This window comes from Plectropomus leopardus, chromosome 11, assembly GCF_008729295.1.
Source record: "Plectropomus leopardus isolate mb chromosome 11, YSFRI_Pleo_2.0, whole genome shotgun sequence".
Lineage (NCBI taxonomy): Eukaryota > Metazoa > Chordata > Actinopteri > Perciformes > Serranidae > Plectropomus > Plectropomus leopardus.
The window spans coordinates 32,581,403-32,600,227 of NC_056473.1; the positions used below are offsets into that span (position 1 = coordinate 32,581,403).

Sequence of the window (18,825 nt, forward strand, 5' to 3'; positions counted from 1 at the left end):
CCAGATTGGAAATGTTAAACTATCGTAGAAGAGGGAAGAAATAATCGCATTTTGAGAAAAATAACCGTACGCCAGTCACAATCAAGAGAACGATTAGGTTTAGTTTATAACTTCAGTAAACAAATATTTAATTGATTTTTTGACACATCTACAAATCTACTTATGCGCACTGCCTTAGAGAGAAGCTATTTCTCAGTCTTTTAACCAGCATGCCGATTGATGCGATTGGCTGTGAGGAGATCATGTGAGGAGTGATATGTAAACACAGATGTAAAAGTCAGAAAATGAGTTAAAATGAGACTTGTAAACTAAACAAAGTGCTTAGTGTATCATGGTGGTCAAATTATCATCACAGCAATTTTGGAATTATTGATGTACATCGTACAAAAACGATAATACGTACATCTGGCAACACCGAGGCCGATAATCCGTCGACCCCTACTCTTAACCACTTTCTTTACCTCAGGGCCCTTTGACAAAGGTGTGTGTGTCCAGTCCACTGTATGTGCGAGTGTGTACAGTACTCAGCTGTAACACGGCGGGCCCGCTATCAGGTCTGAAGCAACACGGTGTTCCAACATGGAAAGCAGCAGCAGGGAGATTTATTTCAGTGGACTCGGGCCGGTGAATAGTCCTCTTGAGAGGCGCCGGACTATCAGATAGGCCCGCTGTGAGGAGGCTGCTGATCCTCTCCTCCAGGGCTAGTTTTTCTCTCCGGGGGGCATGAAGGATACCCCCGCCACCGGACCATCCATCAAGGCCTGCCGCCGATGCAAGGCACTGTGGGTATCCGTGGCGCTGTAGGGGCGGTATTGCTGCTATCTCTCTACCTGCCCTCCTCATGCCCAAGAAGCAAATGTCTCCTCCTCAGAGGAGGGAAACTAATTGTTGCCTCTGCATGGTGTCAAGTCTCTCTCGCTGCATTACGCTTCATCCCTCCATCCGCTTCTTTGTCGCCGTCTATCTCTTCTTCTCTGTCTCTGTGTCTCTCTCCCAAGGTTCAAGCCAGTGTCCCACCCCGCCATCTCCCCAGGACCTTTATCAGGGAGACGGCTCTGCTCATTAAGGAGTTAATTTTCTCACTCCTATCTCTGATTAGTATAGTCAACCTAAAGCACTGTGAATTCTTCAAATTTTCTTCCTTGTTATCAAAAAAGGGAGAGGGAGAAAAAAGATGGGAATAGGGGGGATATTTAATCGGTTAAGTAGTCTTCCTGGGGAACTAGATTTCTCTCTCCCTCTCTCTCTTTTTTTTTTTTTTTTGCTCTTCCCAGCAATGTAAAGAAATCTCTCTGAAAGCCGGCCCAGCTCAGTAATTCAGTTTTTAAAGCATGAGGATGGAGGGAAAGAAGGAGGAGGTGGTGGAGGAGGGGGGGGGGGCGGCGGCGGCGGTGGCGGGAGAGGGAGGGAAGAGAGAGAAGGAGAGAAAAAAAAACGACTTGATGAAATTCCGCTATCAGCTCCGAACCAATATGCAAAATATCTCGCTGGAAATCAAATAGCTATTATGTTTTCATTTCCACGTCGGCGTATTTGCTTAATGAAGAGGAGACAGATCAGACCGGCAGAGAGAGTCTGCAGGAGCCGATAACCGCCAACGGCTCCCAGCTATCCGCACAGAGTGACGCTCCCAGTCACTACGCTTTTTCACAGAAAAAAAAGAAAGAAAAAGGGATGGAGGGGAGGGAGGGAGAGAAAGAGAGAGGGACGGAAGGTGATGGAGTATAAGGGAGAGAGAGAGAGCATGAGTGATATTGAAAGGGGACGGAGAAGAAGAAAGAGAGGTGGTGGTGGCAGCGTTGGTGGTGAGGGGGAGGAGGAGGGGGGGATAAGGGGATGAGGAACGGAGAGATAATGACAGAAAGAGAGGAAGCGAGAATATAAAGGAGAGACTGCAGGTTGGAGCGGATGAGAGAAGAGATGGAGACTGAGAGAATTTTCTTTTTCACCGAGAGGCGCACATAGCTGAGAAAAACAGGCTGCTAAAAGTCCAAATGTGCCTTGAATTCTTTTAATTCAAGGCCTTGAGAGGTCTTAAATAAAATTGATGCAGTTATGGAATTTCAAAATGTTGTTAAACCAAATTCAGGCTCTTGATGTTTGGTGTCGTGCTGCGTTCAAGTACATCAGCTATCATTAGGCTTACAGTTTGTATTTCGCTTAGCTGTGATCGACATTTTTTTTCCGGGTGTGCCTCTTACATTCCTGCGTGTTTATTTCTCCCTTCAGTCCGTCCTTCATGCTGTTTGTGCGCGCTTTGTATTTCTTATGGCAGCAAACCCGCTGTGGCATTAAAATGTTACTCTGATGCAAAAATAAAAAGTATCTGGGCACCAAAAGTTGTCCAGCCCGAATGGGGACACTATAAACACTATAAAGCTTAAAAAAACAAAAAACAAACATAATACACCTCTTAGCATGTCAAACAAAATCAATGTCAAAGAAAGTACAAATGAGCATAATCCTCCTCCAGAGATATTACTGCTTTAAAATAATATCCCAACAGCACTTGATCTGAGGCATACTGGGCCTTTAACTCTGTGAAACTGGTCCAGCCACGCAGTCCAGATTTCTCCTTAGTCATTATTTCGAGATCAACTTATAACCACATATTGAATTTGTTTTTCACAAAATGTAAACATATTTGCTTAGAAAACAAAGAAATATAAAATACTGAAAGAGTAAATAGAAACGGAACCTAAAAATAAAAGCTCTGTGCCAAAAATTCACTGTACTTTGAAATAAAGTGTGAGTTTGCAATAATAATAATAATAATAATTTAAATGGACCTGTTACCCACTTTTGGACCATGAACCACCATTTGGAAACCACTGCATTAATACATTAAACATAAGGCGCCCTGTAAACGGTGCTGACGTCTACACAGAAAAGAAATTAGGACGTTCTACAAACATTTTAAGGAAAAGCTTTTATCTGATGTTGTGAAATAATGGACAGTGGAATAAAATGTGCATTTCATTTTCTCTTTTTTGGAAGGAATATTTAGACCCTTTACTTAAAAACTAACACAATTTCAGATCTCTGTTTCATGTACAAGTCTCAATTTTCAAATGTTACTGAAGTATAAGTGTAGAAGTATAAACACCAAAATGTACTTACAGTTAGAGTCTTATATTTACTTTAAATGAAAGCATTTTTTTTAATAGAATCGTCAGCATTTTTCTTCCATAGACATAGAGGTGTTTCATTGGCAGTGGGGGAGTCCGCCACTCCAGTGCTGGATTAAAATCACCTAGTTAAGCATCAGAGATTAAGAGGAAAGCGTATCAGAAGTACTTAACATGCAGAATTACCCTTTTGAGCAGTGGTTCCTAACTGGTGGATCGCAGTCCAAAAGTTGGTCGTGGGCCTGTTTTGAATGGACCCAAGGGACTCCAGAACATGTCAAGTTTTTAAAAACATTATTCTGAAGTACAGTGAATTTCTGGCCCAGAGCTTTTATTTTGGAGTGCCCTGTTCTGCTGTAGAGGTAGATCATTTATTTTCCGATTACAGCAACTATTTTATTGTTTTATTTACATGTTGTGCCTTTGCAGTGTTTTGTCACTGATGCTGAAGCAATATGAGCTTTTTTTTGGTCGCAGTGCTTTCTATTTACTAAGTTTTAAACAATTGCAGTTATTCTTGCAATATGTATTATTCCATTGTGTTTGTCTAAGCCCACGTGCTGTTTACATTTAAAACTGAATATGTGGTAATTTCTCTTATATAAGGACCTTAAACTAATAACTGAGGAGAAATCTGGATCATGTGGCTGGACAACTTTGGAAGCACTGCTTTTGAGAGTGCTTTATTTTTATCATAATGATAAATATTAGGGGTGTTGCTATTTACCAGTATTGATTATAACTGTGATATTCAAAGAAGAATTCAACTCTAAAAACATATTAATGCATATGTCATTATAGCGTGCAAATAATCAAGCTCTTCTTAAATCATTTCCGTTTCCTCTTTTGTCTCCCTCTTCAGCTCCAGTTGCTGTTTTTTTTAACGTAATTCATTCACAAAAAAAGAGACAAAACACAAAATAAACAAAAATACATTTAACTTTAATTGGTGCATTTCGTTGTTGACCCCTTCATCACACAGGTGACACTTTCTATTTTCCTCTGGAATTGAGTGGAAGCGTCCAGTTTCCACCGCCATGAGACGAGATAGCACATCTGAGCTGGGCACAGACAGACCTCAGCGCTCAGGTTAAAGGTGTCGTAGGGCTCTGGATGGTGCTCAGTTTTGGTCTATACAAAACTTCTGACCATTTCTGTTTATAAATTACAAATAATGTTGTTTTAATTCGACTGACACTATGATTTCCCCCTTAAATGTATATATATTGACAGGTTTTAAACAAAATTTGTAGATTTTTTAAGGTTCAGGTGATGTTTGAAAGCGAGTACCTGACTTGAATTGCTGCTATCAAAGCTGCCAAACTTGTTGATATTCAAAGAATAATATATTTCATATTAATGTTATTTTTTACAGTGGTATTGATGTATTCGTTATACCTGTGCAGTGTGTGTTGGACACACCTGCAGAGCTGTGCAGTGTTGATGTGATTCGTGGAGAGTAGTAGCTTTCATTCTGCTTTTATTCTCCTTCTATCAGTCAAGTGCAACGTAATCACTCTGTTTCATTAGGTTCAATTTGAGTGCTTCGATCAGCTGATCGATCCTGCAATACATAAATAACATAAATAACAACCTGCAGAACGCACTGTCTGGATGACGCTCCTTTACTTTTTACTTTTTTACAACAGAATCTGTTCAACCTAAGCTGCCTGTCACAGATCTTATGTAACTGCAGGTTTAGGATTATACAGTTCATGTTGAGTGGAAAACTGTGAACTACAATCTGACTGAGAACCAAAACTTCTAAAAAGCTTGTGTTATCATATATCAAATAGTATTTTTAATTTCTTGTATTGCTGCTAAAATATCAACAAATGTCTCCTTCAAACAGCTGTATTTATTTAAGTTTTTCTTCAATTTTATAGGATAACATGTGAAAACATTATGGTATCTTCATAATTTGCCTTCTTCCGATACTCATTTTTACTGAATAGAGCTTGAACACATCAATATAACTCAATGCAAACTCCATTGTTATTTGCAGCAGCTAAAGCTTACTAGCTCTCCTCCTCCCTGTATTATATCCTGAAGGCTGCATACAGTAAAGTGATGTAAAGTGAACTTTGCAGACTGCTCTGTTCTTTTGTCTTTATCAACTTAGGCATTAAATCCACAGAACTGATGACTGTTTAACAGTTACTGTGTAAAGATTTTGTGAAAGCACTTTAGTCTGTATCGTCACAATATCGATATATTGATATCGAGATGATTTGTCAAAATACTGTGATTTTCTTCACATTGTCCAGCCATTTTATCAGCTATCGGCTTCAAGAAAAGCCACTCTGATGATCATAAAAATGTGGAATATTGCAGCTGATGATTGGCCAGGCTGGTAACTGGTTGGTCACTATTTTTAAAAGGTATTTTGACAGGTGTTTTGCAGTATTTTCCAATGTTTTAGACAACTGATTCAGAGATAATTAAAGAAAATGGGTAGTTACAGCCTGTGCTTCTGTAGTGTTACAAAATAGTAAATATTAAGTAAATATAGGTATCTAAGATCAGTGTAGTTAGGGGATATTTCTCATACAAAGTTAAGTGAAAGCATACTTTATGTTCATTTATCTTCTGATTTTCTATCCTGTCACATCTGCCTCAGGTTTCACTGAGACGGAAATGACAAATTAGCTTCACAACATCTAAGATATGTTGCAGAGGACTGATAAAGGTTGATCAGCCTGCACACCTTAATAGTTAGGCCTTACTGCACACCCCACTGCACTCTGGGAACTTTATCATCATCGTCACATTAGATGTGAAGATGTGCGGGACGGTCAATAAGTCTCGGGGATTTCAGATCTGTCGAACTTGCTTTGCTTGAGTTTGTCATCCCCGGAGTAATCAATGGTCAGTCGTTAGCAGCTCAAATCCTAAAGGCTGTGGAGAAAAAAGCTGATTATTATTGAAGCTGAATATAACAGATCGATATCGCGGCCTGTGTGGATGGTTCCTCTTGTGTGCGGGCTGATGGTAGGGAACGGCGGCCATGGAGCTGTGATAAGAGCCCATGCAGTGTTGAGGGGAAAAAAATGTTTAAAGTGCAAAGTTGATTAAAAGTATTTCCTCCGTGGTGGGTAATTCTCTTCACTCTGATCAATAAGTGGCTCCTCTCCAGTGCGTGACTCTGTGTCAGGTACCTTAGTTTCCCTCGAGAGAGAGCTCCTCTTCTTCTCCCTTTCTTTCTCTAAATATCCTCCTTTAATGTTTCTCTCTGATTTTCCTCTACAAGTCTCCCTCTCTCTCCTGCTCTCCTTCTCTTTCTTTCAGGTCTAATGTATTTTTTTTGTGTGTGTGTGTGTGTGTGTGCGGTGGGTTATTAGCGTGAGAGTGTCGAGCCTTGCGTCTGTTTAATCAGGCTTGTTGAGCATGCAGGTTTGATGTGTGTTGTCTCTGTGTTTAATCAGCGAGCTGCTTGCTGCAGGTTTGATGTGGACGGAGAGTTAATAAAGCAGTATCTTTGGTGCCTTCATCAGCCGCAGCACTTTGTTCTGCCTCTCCTCGCGCCTCCAAGACAGACAGCTGCAGTCTCTGCGCGGGAGCTCAAGTACTCCTGTACTACCACCACATCTGTCTTGGTCTCATCTTGATGGTGGACGGGATTTTTCCTCAGTCAGAGTGGACTTGTAATTTTATTTCAAGAATGATCCTTGTCTCATTTTGTCCTTCGTTATAAATTTTAATGTCTTTTTTCGCTGAGATTTTTATGTCCTTTTTATGTCCTTGAGCTGGACACATTACATCCAGGTCATTGTCTTGAGTTTGGATGTTCTTCTTCTTCTTTGAAAAGATAACCCAAATGTGTCCATTAGGGCTGCATTACTTTCATGTTTGGAATAACTGATTAACGTGTGCTCCGGTAAATGGAAGAAAAAAGTGAGAAAGTGCCATCACAATATGCTAATCCCCAAAATGATCACTTTTTTTTCAATAATTCAGGATTTAAGATATATAATCTCAACAATTCAGCAATCATTCAAACATATCAATTAAGTTTTTTTTGTGGATCAACTAATGAATACAGAGAATCCATTTCTGCTCCAGGTAACAGGCAGAAAATCCATCAATCCGTCTGTTATTATATGACCTGCAAATATCAAACATCAATTGATACTTTTTGACTATCGAACTAATCATATCAGTAACATATAGCATCAAAGACAAGAGCTGCTACAATTTATTAATTGATTAATATTAAGTTAATCACTAACTAATTTGATAATAAAAAAAATCAAAGTTCTCTAATTCCATTTTTTTATGCATGAATATTTTTTGGTTTCTTTATTCCATTTTCCTACATTTTGGGCTTTTGTTGACAGAGATTGACATTTTTCATCATTTTCTGACATTTCATAAACCAATCAATCAGTTTATAATGAAAATTAAATAATCATTAGTTTCAGAGCTATCTAGTATCTGAGATAAGATAAAACTTTATAAGACTTTATTAATCCCACACCACGAACATTCACACATTAAAGCAGCTCAAGAGTCAGAAGAAAGATACAAAAAGCAAAAAGTGATGTGAGTGCCAAAAAAGGTTAACTATTACAAAAAAAAACACACACAAATTACATTAAAAGAAAAATCCATACACTATATACAGCTTTATAGAGACACTGTGTGTCCATGACTGGTTGTTGCAGAAGATATGTGAAATACACACGCTGTTTAGCATATTTACTGTAGAAATATAGAAATATCGCCTGTATTTGATCAGACTGTCCATATTCCAAATCAGGAAACTTTTTTTAAATTTGTCTAATGTATTTTATCTTATTAAAAAAAGGCCACCTTTTAAACACTTGGGGTAATAAAATGTTTGTCCTATATTGTGAAATGTTTTTTTTTTTTCAAGAAATATTTTGTTTATGGTCACCAAAAAACTTTTTAGTGGCCTTAAAGCTAATTTCAGATGACATGCAGCCCCACTTTTATACTTTTATCCAATTTTAATTTCTTTGGGAAATTTCACTGTTGTAATTAATTTGAAGATGGCATCAAATCTTGATATTGTTTTTTATTTTTTATTTTTTTTTTACTATTTTTCTCAAATTTTCAATATTAATGGTTGATGAAAATGTTATTGATACATTCAGCAATGCCTTCTTGGTTTGAAATCTGTTTTATTTGAGTTGATGAGCTCTGTCTTTATGTAGCCAGATCTCCATTTAATCTTCTAGGTTAAAATTTGTCAACACTTTGAGGCAGATGTCAAAGTGTACCTCAGTTTCCGGTTGAGAAGAAATAGATCTGGAAACCTCTTTGATAAATCTGAGGCACTCCAAACAAAAAAAACAAAAAAAAATCTGAATTTTTTGGATTAACACTAAATGACTGGCAATGAGGCCTTTTTGTGCAGGAACTGATGTAAAGTTTTTCCTAAATTCCATCTTTCACAAGTTTTATCCCCCCGGGAACCTGAAGTTCGGAAACATGAATAAATGTAAGCTTCAGGCTTTTTCCTCCGTCTTCAGTTCACAACCTAGAAAGCTCAGTGGTGCTGTTGGATAAGTCTCAACTTAATTGATGTCCCTCCTACAGAGATACACATGTAGGCTATGTCTTTTTTTATTATTTCTCCATCTCTTGAATGAGTTCAGTCCAATTTTCCTGTGGATATCACGCTGTAACAATTAATAAGGCTTTAACTTTTAAACTGGCAAATGAAGTAGAATGTGGCGCACTTATCACACAGGCCCCGCTATCCTTTCTGCCAACTATCCGAGACAGGAAGAGAAGGGGGAAAGGGAGAATATTTCTCCTTGGATAAAAGAGGGGAGAAAGTGGAGCTGAAACTTTTCCGCGCCATTTGATGTCTGAAAGCAGTGATGCAGCGATTGATTCATTAAACCAGAGCCGTAATGAGGAAAGAAATCATAATTCAAACTTACATTTTAAACAGGAAATATAATTGGAATTTTATACAGAGAAGTCCCTTTGTACAATTATGATTAAAGGAAAATTAATTGTATGAAAATGTCCTTATAGATACTGAAAATTAGATCTAGCAAAGCTCGGGCGACATAGACCTAATTCTAAAAATATTGTGTACAGGATCGATCTTTTTTTTTTTCTTTCTCCTCTACTTTTTTTTTATGAAGGTCCAAATCTAGCTGTGTTAATTTTATCTGAAATTAGAGTGAACCATGCAGGCGTGGAAGTTGAAATTAGCCTAAAGATGTTTCATTTACAAAGACAGAAACACTTTGTCAGCCGGCGATTGTTTCCCAGCATTATCTCTGCCTGCTTTTAATTGCTTTGGAAGTGAAATTAACAGAATTAGAAAAATTGCCTCTCCCTTTTTCTACAAGCTTCTTTATTCATGGGTATTGTTGTGTGCTTTGTATAGATTATAGACTCCTTTTGTTCCAGTATTGTAAATATATACGCCCCCAGTCACGGCTTTAGCTCCGAAACAATCCCTCTGTTCGTTCGACACAACCTAATGAAAATTAATTTACAACCTGTCTGGATTGGGGGGAGAAAGGCGGGAAATGAAGGGAAGAAAAACAATTCTGGTTTCCTCTCGGTATTAATTTCACTCTGATTTAGTTATTCAAAATCTGCCCACCTGCATTGACTTTCCAATACATCATCGTGCATGTGAGTTGTTTTCTCCCTCGGCAAGCGATTAACCATTTCTTCTTTCTTCACTCTAGCACTTCCTAATCCTCTTAAAAGAAATGGTTACCCTGAATTAATAATTCGATCATGGTATCCTCTCGGGAACTGACAATGAAGCATGTCATCCGATGCACATGAACATAACAGAAACTGCCTTTTTTTTTAATCACCAGCTAGACTTGAATCACTAATAACTCAACCTTTAAATCCAGAAAAATAAATATGACGGCATGTTTCGAGGTTTGGAGCTCTTAATGTGGCATTAAAGCAGCCGGCTGTATTCATCCTATAGATGGAGAATTATTAATGAAGCAATTTAAAAAAGTCACATTAAATCCATATTAACTGACTCCCTTTTTTTTTTTTTTTTTTTTTTTGGATGTAATCTTCAAACAGGCTAAAATAGATCAAAAGTACTGTATAATTACTATGGTCAGCAGGGATTATGAAACTGTAATTGATACAGATCAGCCCTGCACTAATCACTCTTTTAGCTACAATTTTAGGTATACTGTAATTTGGCTTTAAGGTCCCCCTTGGCTTCTTTGCTATTAATCTTCTGGATTAGACCGTTCAATGTGTCCAATTCTTGAAACCGTTTTTTGAATGAGTCCAGTTAAAGAAAAAAAAATGGATCAGTGTATTTTGGGGTATTTTTCCTCCCTTCAACAGTGCGTACAATCATAAGTAGCTTGTTTAACAATCTCGCTTCCTTTTATTTTTCACCTCTCCTGCACCAGTGTGTTTAGACTCGCGGCTCATGGGAAGACAATTAAACTCAAATCCGTCTGCAGACATAAAGTATTATATTATTCTGTCCATGTCCACAGACAGGCCTCCAGAGTTTGGTACTTAATGGTGCTCTTTTTTGGTGATGTTCTCATAAAGGGTTGAGTAATATATTTTTATTATATAGATATCATGGTTTAAGGCCGCATGTTGTCTTATATTTTGGATATTGTAATATTCTAAGTGTTTTTTCTTGGTTTTAAAGGCTCCATTACAGTAAGGTGATGCAATTTATTTATTTATCAATTTATTTGTGCCTTTTTTCATCATTATATCCACTTAAATTATGATTATTTATCAAAAATCTCATTGTGTATTTTGTAAAAAGCATCAGTAGTCAACCCTACAATTAAGCTTGGGCAGTATGTAATATTTTGGACCTGAAATTAGACGGTATATGAAGGTAAAAGTGTGAGGCGCTTACATCCCCTGACTTCAGTTTACTCACAAATACACAATATAAACCCATAAAATCTTAAGAAAAGTAATATTTTTACACCTATTTTCCTTATTAAACAGAGACATACAACTGTACACCTCAACTTTCTCTCAGTAAGGCTTAATTGCCTCATTCACACTTCATTCAAACTCAACAGAAACAAAACAAAACTCACCCAGTAGAAACCAGAGACTGAGCCCTGGTGGTGCGTGCTGTGCACTACATACAATAGATTTAATAGAAAGACGAGCACCTGTATTTATGACAGTATTGATATTGAATATATAAATACTCTAGCATACCGTTATACTGCCCAAGCCTAATATTGATATTATAGATATAGATATCATCATAGATTATCGATATCATAATATCACAAGTCTTGTCTCTTTTTTGGTTTTAAAGGCCTTTATCCATTTAGTCCTCATACCCACTTAACTGATGATTATTGATCAAAAATCTAATGTGTAAAATTCTTGTGAAAGCACCAATAGTCACCCTACAAAATCATTGCATATCATGTCTTATTATTCATATGCATTTTGTGTTTAGACCATCTGATGTAAATAGTATATTTAAACAAAAAAGTGCAATTTGGCTCTGATCTGCTGTTTTCTCCTTAAATAAAGATATAATGTGGAATTTCTCTGCATTAAAATATCTAAAAACGGTTAGACAAATGATGTATATTTTGTTGAGTTGTGCAGTTGCATTATCTCAAATGTGTTCAACAGTGTTTAAAGACAAATTTGTGATTTTAATCACCTGTCAGTGACATCATATCCCCGTTGCTCATGTGTCAGGGTTTTGGTTGTGCGCCAGAAGCTGTCATAAATTTACGTTTTAATCACTTCAAGCGCAATATTTCAATACACATTTGGTCTTTTAAACGTTGTATTTTAACCAGATGAAAGATTTTAGATCTAGATCTGAAGTTATCGCAGAAACAAGCTGAACAAACGTTACTGGCAGCTCCGATCCAGTGTCGGAGAAACACTGATTTGTAATGTGAAACTGCATTTTTCAGTGATTTTACTGGTTTAAATCACAGAGTCTTTTTGATTTTGAGAGGAAGTGACTTCTGTTGATTATTTGGCTTCTGGTTAAAACCTCTTGAACATCTGGAAATTAATTAGTCAGAGTAACAGGTGCGCACACATCAGCATGAACTAACTAGCAGCCCCTCTGCGACAAGCTAAACAGCATCAGAGAAACGCTGATTTTTAACATGAAACTGTTTTATTCAGTATTTTTGCTGGTTTTAATCCTTAATCCTTCTGTTTTGGAGATGAGGAGACCGCTGGGGATAATTCGGCTCCTGAACAATGAACACTGAAGGAATCCTAACTGAGAGAAACTGACTGCAATGATGGCTCTGCTCCGTCTTTTATTTATGACCGAGAGCGGCAGGAAATTACATAATATATGTTAAACTAATATTTCTTAAATGTTTCTGATATAAATGCTTAAAATGTTTGTTATTACCTCTTTTTTTTTTTGGAAATTCCTCAGGAGCGGCTCTATTTCTTCAGGCATCTGGAGGACAGTACACATGACCATATTCATTTGTTAATTTTTCCTCATTTTCGTCTTCCAGGTTCCCTCGGGGATGTCGACGGCGATGAAGAAAACACACCGGACAACCTCAGCCTATCAGGCGAGGAGGGAGGAGCCTCGGATCCAGATGATTCAGCAGAAGGGGACAGCTCCAGCCCCCCGCAATACACATCGCTATACAACGAAGGTAAGAAGAATACGAAAGCCTGACACAGGAGAAAAACAATTTAACTACAACAGAACATATTATTAGCACAAGGATCAATAAAAAAGAAGCTGCACATCTTCCACTTTCTACATATTACTGTGCACTCTACTGCTTATTCCTCAGACCTTTGATGTAAACCGAAACTGCAATACTACAACTACTATAATCTCTGACTGTTGACTCTGTGGGTGCATTGATATATTGGCAAAATAACTTGCAGACGTCTACCAGGGGTCGCAAGGTCATGAAAAACCTTAAAAAGGCATGAAATATGTAAAAAGCCATTTTCAGGCCAGGAAAAGTTTTGTAAAACTTAAAATACCCTGAAAATTTTTGAAGATTATACAAACCTGTGTAATATCACATGATGCATTCAAGGACTGTAGGAAATTTGAAAATCTAACAATAATTTCTATTTTTTACAGTTTCTGGCTGTGATAAAGGGTATAGTGATAAAAAAAAAAGCCAAAACTTTTTCTTTAAAAATTGCCAAAGGTCCTTTTTTCTAAGATCTTTTTTGGCTTTTTGCCTTTATTAGGATAGGACAGCTTAAGCGCAAAAGTGGAAGAGAGAGGGGATGACGTGCAGCAAAGGGCCACAGGCTAAAATCGCCAAAGATTGAATTTTTAAAGAAAACATGCCTTCTAAACCTGCAGGCCTGCGGGTTTGGAAGGCATATGTTCCTAAAAAATCAGCAGTAAAAAAAAAACACAGGTCCTTCCCCAGTGCTTAAAAAAATATTTGACATGCTTCCCGTTTTTTGCACCATCCTAAGTCCCTAGATTATATATAAATATTCAGTTCTAATCCTGTTCTGATTTTTTTTATTAAAAAGCTTCTGTAAAATAATAAAAAGAACTGATAAAGAGTATAGATGGTCATTTCAGAAAATGTATGGTCTTGAAAATTTGCATCAAAGTCATGGAAAAGTCCTGGAAATGTATTGGTAAAAACGTTTATGAACCCTGTCTCTAAATGTTGACACTGTGGGTAAACTGACATTTTGACAAAACACCTTGCAGACATTTACTGTTTGCTCACACTCACACCACCTCTTGTTTTTTTGTGTTTTCCTCATGAGACTATCACACCGCCGATGATGATAGCCGTGCACTGACAATATGCACCTCTTGGAGGAAGATAATCCAGATGTCTAGTTCAGCGGCAGTTATTAGTGGTTATTAGCACATTTATCTCCTCATCAAGTCCTTCTTTCATCAACTGACGTGAACCTGTTATCTGTCAGGAGACGGTTAGCGTCACCCGGAGATGACTAAAAAAAACACCATGATGAGGCTGCAGTTTTAAATACATATCGCTCTTTTAACTCTATTGTGTCTAAACTAATAATAATATATATATTTTTAAATTCTGCGGGTTCAATCTTGGCTTCGGCAAATCTGCCCCCCCATCCCTCCCCTCCTCATGCACCTCTTATCCCGATGCCTTCCCCCCTTGTACCGTGTGATAGCAGAGTTTTCAGTCATATTCTTTTGACTTATTCAAGATTTCACTAGCTGTGTTTTTTTAATCTCAAAAATTCCTGCTCTTGTGAAATTTTGGGGCTGGAAGTGATAAGCGTCTGTTGGTTGGCTTGGTTTGATAAACCCATGGAAATTCTGTCAGGTGCTAATCGAGACAAGATTAGAGATTAGCTGTGTGTGTGTGTGTGTGTGTGTGTGTGTGTGTGTGTGTGTGAGGTGAGGAGTGGGCTATGTGTGTATTAGATAGAAGAAGATGAGAGAACTCAGGCAGACTGCACATGTGAGCAAGTTTGTCTGTCGATAGCAAACTGACTTCTTTGTTTCTTTTATTTGTGTGTGTTTTAGCCTTTAGCCCCCCTCGCCTGCCTCCCAACACACACACACACACACACACACACACACACACACCCTCCTCATCACACTGTTGATTTACTCCTCTCTCTCTCTTCTCCGGGGTTCCTCGGTTGCCCAGTGCTGCCATTATCAGTTCTCTGTAAATCAGCCATGTTTGACGAACCTGCTCTTTCAACCTGGGACCAATACCAGGTCTTTATCTGGCCAGAGCTGGCTAATAAAGGCAAGGCCTCTTATCCACCATCTGGGAGAGAGAGAGGGAGAGAGAAAGAGAGAGAGAGAAAGACACACACACACACACACACACACACACACACACACACACACACACACACACACTGGCGATAACCACCCTGATAACTTCAGAGGGGAAAAAAACACATTCTACCAGTAACAGGACCGCGCACTGTTCTCTCCATCACACCCAGAGAAAGCCAGTATATTAGTCCTGATACCATGAATAGACACCACATTCATGCACACGCACACAACTTTATTGAGGAAGACTTAGCATCTGTTCAGCTCGTCTTTCTCTCTGTTGTGGTGTTTTTTTTCTTTCTTTCCTCTCTCTTCTCAGAATTTTTCTACAGTTGCAGCAACCCGCCGACACATGGTCCTTTTTTGCACAACAAGCCAATCATACATATACATCACAGGAAGCCTGATAAAATCCACTTCTGGCCTGATTAGTCAGTGCGCTACCTCCTTTTGACCTCTAATTGTCGTTGCCCTCGTTTGGACCAATCAGATTGCTTTTTGTGAACTGACAAGCTGTTTTTTTCGATTTCATCAGAATCTGATCTGTGGTGATGGAGGAAGTGTGTGCGATGCAGAAACGGACAAATGACAGACGTGTTAATCTCTTCTTGTATCATCGTGATGGACAGTTATGGACTGTACACATGCTGAAGTGCTGAAATGATCGGCTGATAAATCAATCGATTCATCAACCAACAGAAAATTGTAATACTAAAACAAATGTTTAAATTATCAAGGAAACAAACAAATATTAGTTGATTTCAGCATTTTGACTAATTATGACCAATTCGAACCTCTTAGGTTTTGGGAACTTGATGGGCTCTTTTTGGAGAGCAACTTAATCAGAGACAGTAGAGACGTAACGGTGAATACGGGAGAGAGAGACATGTTGACCCGTTAAAACCTGAGTGAATTTGCTGGATTTTTTAGAAAAAACAGATGAAGAAGACAATGCGCAACCTAAGAAGAAATGACCCCAAAATTATAAAAATAAAAAATTAAATTAAAAAACAAAAAAACAAACAAAAAAAACAAGAAAATTAACTGACTTAACTTAACTTAAAAAAAGGACATAACCTGAAAAAAGTTCCTAAGATTTATAATAATTCTGTAACCTAATTTTAAATATATTATTATGATAATTGTAACTACTGTTTTCTGGACATTTTCCCCTTGCTTTTTTACGATAATATTATATTACATTATTATATATATGTTATATATATATATATATATATATATATTGCATTTTTTAGGATATTTCTTGCCAAGTTGCTCACTGTCATTTTCCCCCATGTTTCCAAAGAAACAAAATCTATTTTCTCAGGACCAAAAAAGGATGTAATACTTGTGAAAAGCGTTTCAACGCAGCACAAGAAAAAGTGATGTTGATCCAGGTTTCAAAAGGTTAAAGGTTCCTGACCTGATATACACCAGGATGTATTTACTTTCCTTTTGCAAGGAAATGGGTTTCCAAGAATATTTTAAGTAAGATCAACTTGTCAGACCTTACAGTGAATATTGATTGTGTAACGGGGTTTCGAGGTTTGCCAAAATGCTTGTCAGTGTGCAGCAGCACTGACTGACTGTAGACGCTGACAGACGACTGCAGATGATACTGACGTGCTGCTTTCTCCAGCCGGCGTGTACGAGGTGGAGGACTCGAGGTTTTCTCCATTTCCTTTTTAGCTTCATTTGGTGATCATCGTGGAGATATGTTGAGACTCAAATGTCGGGGAACAGATTCGTGAAGAGAAGATGCAAAAGACAAAAGGCAGCGTTGAAATCACACGGAGACAGAAACGTATAGAGGGTTGTAGAAGTTGTAGAAGAAGGCGAGATTGTTGGGTGACTTTGCCCTGCAGGTGTGACAGGGGAAGTTCAGCTTATCAGATTGATGGAGACTGTCTCGCTATAGGGGGGGAGGGAAGGCGGATTTGCCAAAATGCTTGTCAGTGTGCAGGGGGGGGGTTGGCAGAAAAGTGTCTGTCGACTCCTCCTGATACCTGCCTCCATGTCTGAGATGATATGGGAGATAATATTGATAATATTAAACGCAATAACTGTGTCTCCAGCTCCCCTCCCTCGCTTCAGCCCCTGCAGGATAAAATCAATGTGCCATTCAATGTGATTTATAGCTGAAAATAATGGCACTGTTTAGGCAGGGGGGAGGTGCATGTGTGTGTGTGTGTGTGTGTGTGTGTGTGTGTGTGTGTGTGTGTAGGTCTGCTTGCTTTAGTGTGTGTACAGTATGTCGCCGGGTATGAGTGTTTGCATGTAGATGAGGTTGAAAGGTGGACGTGACGTGAAGATGGATGGTGTGTGAGTGTGTGTGCATGCATGTGCTTCTCTTTGTGTGTGTGTTGATTTATTTGACGATGCAGATCCAATCTCTCAACTGTTACATTAATAACGGCGGAGTGTGAGGGCGTCACGTGGTCGTGGGGCGTTTATGGCTGGTATTGATCAGGCGTTATCGCTGTTTATCGGAGCGGGAATGCAAGGGTAAACACGGCCTTTGTGCAGACAGCTGAGGTGTTATCGGGGTGGAGGCTGAGGACGGGGTGGGATTTGGGGAAGGGGAAAGAGAGCACCAAACAGGATGAAGGGAGACAGCTGGGAAGGAGGAAGTGAAGAAAAGAGCAAAAGTTAAGAGAAGGACAAGGATCTTTTGGACAAAAGACAGATGAAAATGTTTAACTAAAGCTGTTATTTTCTGCAAATATAGGTTGGTATATTGGTAGATATTGATTCATTAATATAAACACAAACATTGTTTATGAGAATCTCTTAAAATAGTTAGTACATTATGCACTAGAACAGTTCATCTTTGTGTTACTATGACTAAAATTTTTGATGCTACCAAAAAAAACATTCCTCTCCATCCTTTTCTTTTCTCACCCCTCTATAGATACATCTACCAGTGTCCGAAATTAACTTTTTGACTTACCAGCCAAGGTGGGTCGTAGATGGAAAAAAACATTGGCCAAGCATATTTTTTATCAGCCAAAATGAAAAATCGCCTTTTTTTGTTTCACATATTCATTTGTTTCAGTACATTTCATTGAGATAATAATGTATTTTATTTTTGAATACAAACTTGAAGAAGAAGCCAGAGCAAAATCTGAAGCAAAGTAATACAAATATATTGAAAAACTCATGACCACAGCCTCAGCATGTGAATAAGTTTACTCTCATAAGCAGTAAAGCACTGTTTATGTGTTGGGCTTTTATTGTGAAAGGTAAGTTTGAAAGCAGAGCTGATGTGCTGTGTTTGCTGTTTCTATCACAGACCTTCGTGTTATTATTTCTTTGCCTGCATCAATATAAGTGTAGCCTTCCTTCTCTGTCCGTTTCCTTCTCTGATTGGTCATGCCCGAGTCATGTGACCATTTCCTGAAAGAAAACACGCTACATGAGCCTGTATGTACCTATGAGCCTCGACTACACAACGTTAAATTCTGTATTTATCAGGCAACTACCCGAGCAATGCTTCCCTTTACACCAGCTAGCGCATGTGCAGTTTACCTGAATGGTCATGTGCTTTTAAGGCGTGTTTGTATCGATGGAAATTTAAGATGCAGTGGTGCTAAAATGCTCATATGTTTTAAGGCTGTCTTAAATTTGAAGGGAATGATGTGGTTGTAACCTCAATCATTTGAAAAGTCTTTGCCTAATGAGTTGAATCTTTGACTTTCAGGCCTAGTTTGGGAAAGTTACTTTTAAGCCTGGTATCCACTGTGTGATTTTGGGCTGTCTCAGATGAAAGATGACCATCGTGAAAGAAACGTATAGATATCTTTGCTCGTGGCTTCAAAACGGTGTTCCTACGTCGCACAGTGAGAGAGATTTAAGGACGGCTGTTGTCAAGGTCTTGCAATCAAAGACAGCCTTGGATCGAGCTCTGACAGTGTCAGAAATTTGGGATAACCGTGTCACTGTGTGACTGCTGTTACCACCTAC

The 18,825-nt window shown here is 38.4% G+C and overlaps 1 protein-coding gene across 1 annotated transcript in view; it reads left to right on the forward strand.

The window, feature by feature from the left end:
- The window catches only part of zfpm1 (zinc finger protein, FOG family member 1), a 136,230-nt gene that overhangs the window by 60,926 nt on the left and 56,479 nt on the right, over nucleotides 1-18,825 (forward strand). Inside the window, 1 exon segment of the mRNA XM_042496129.1 lies at nucleotides 12,599-12,745. Within this exon segment, the coding sequence (XP_042352063.1) occupies nucleotides 12,599-12,745 (147 nt within the window).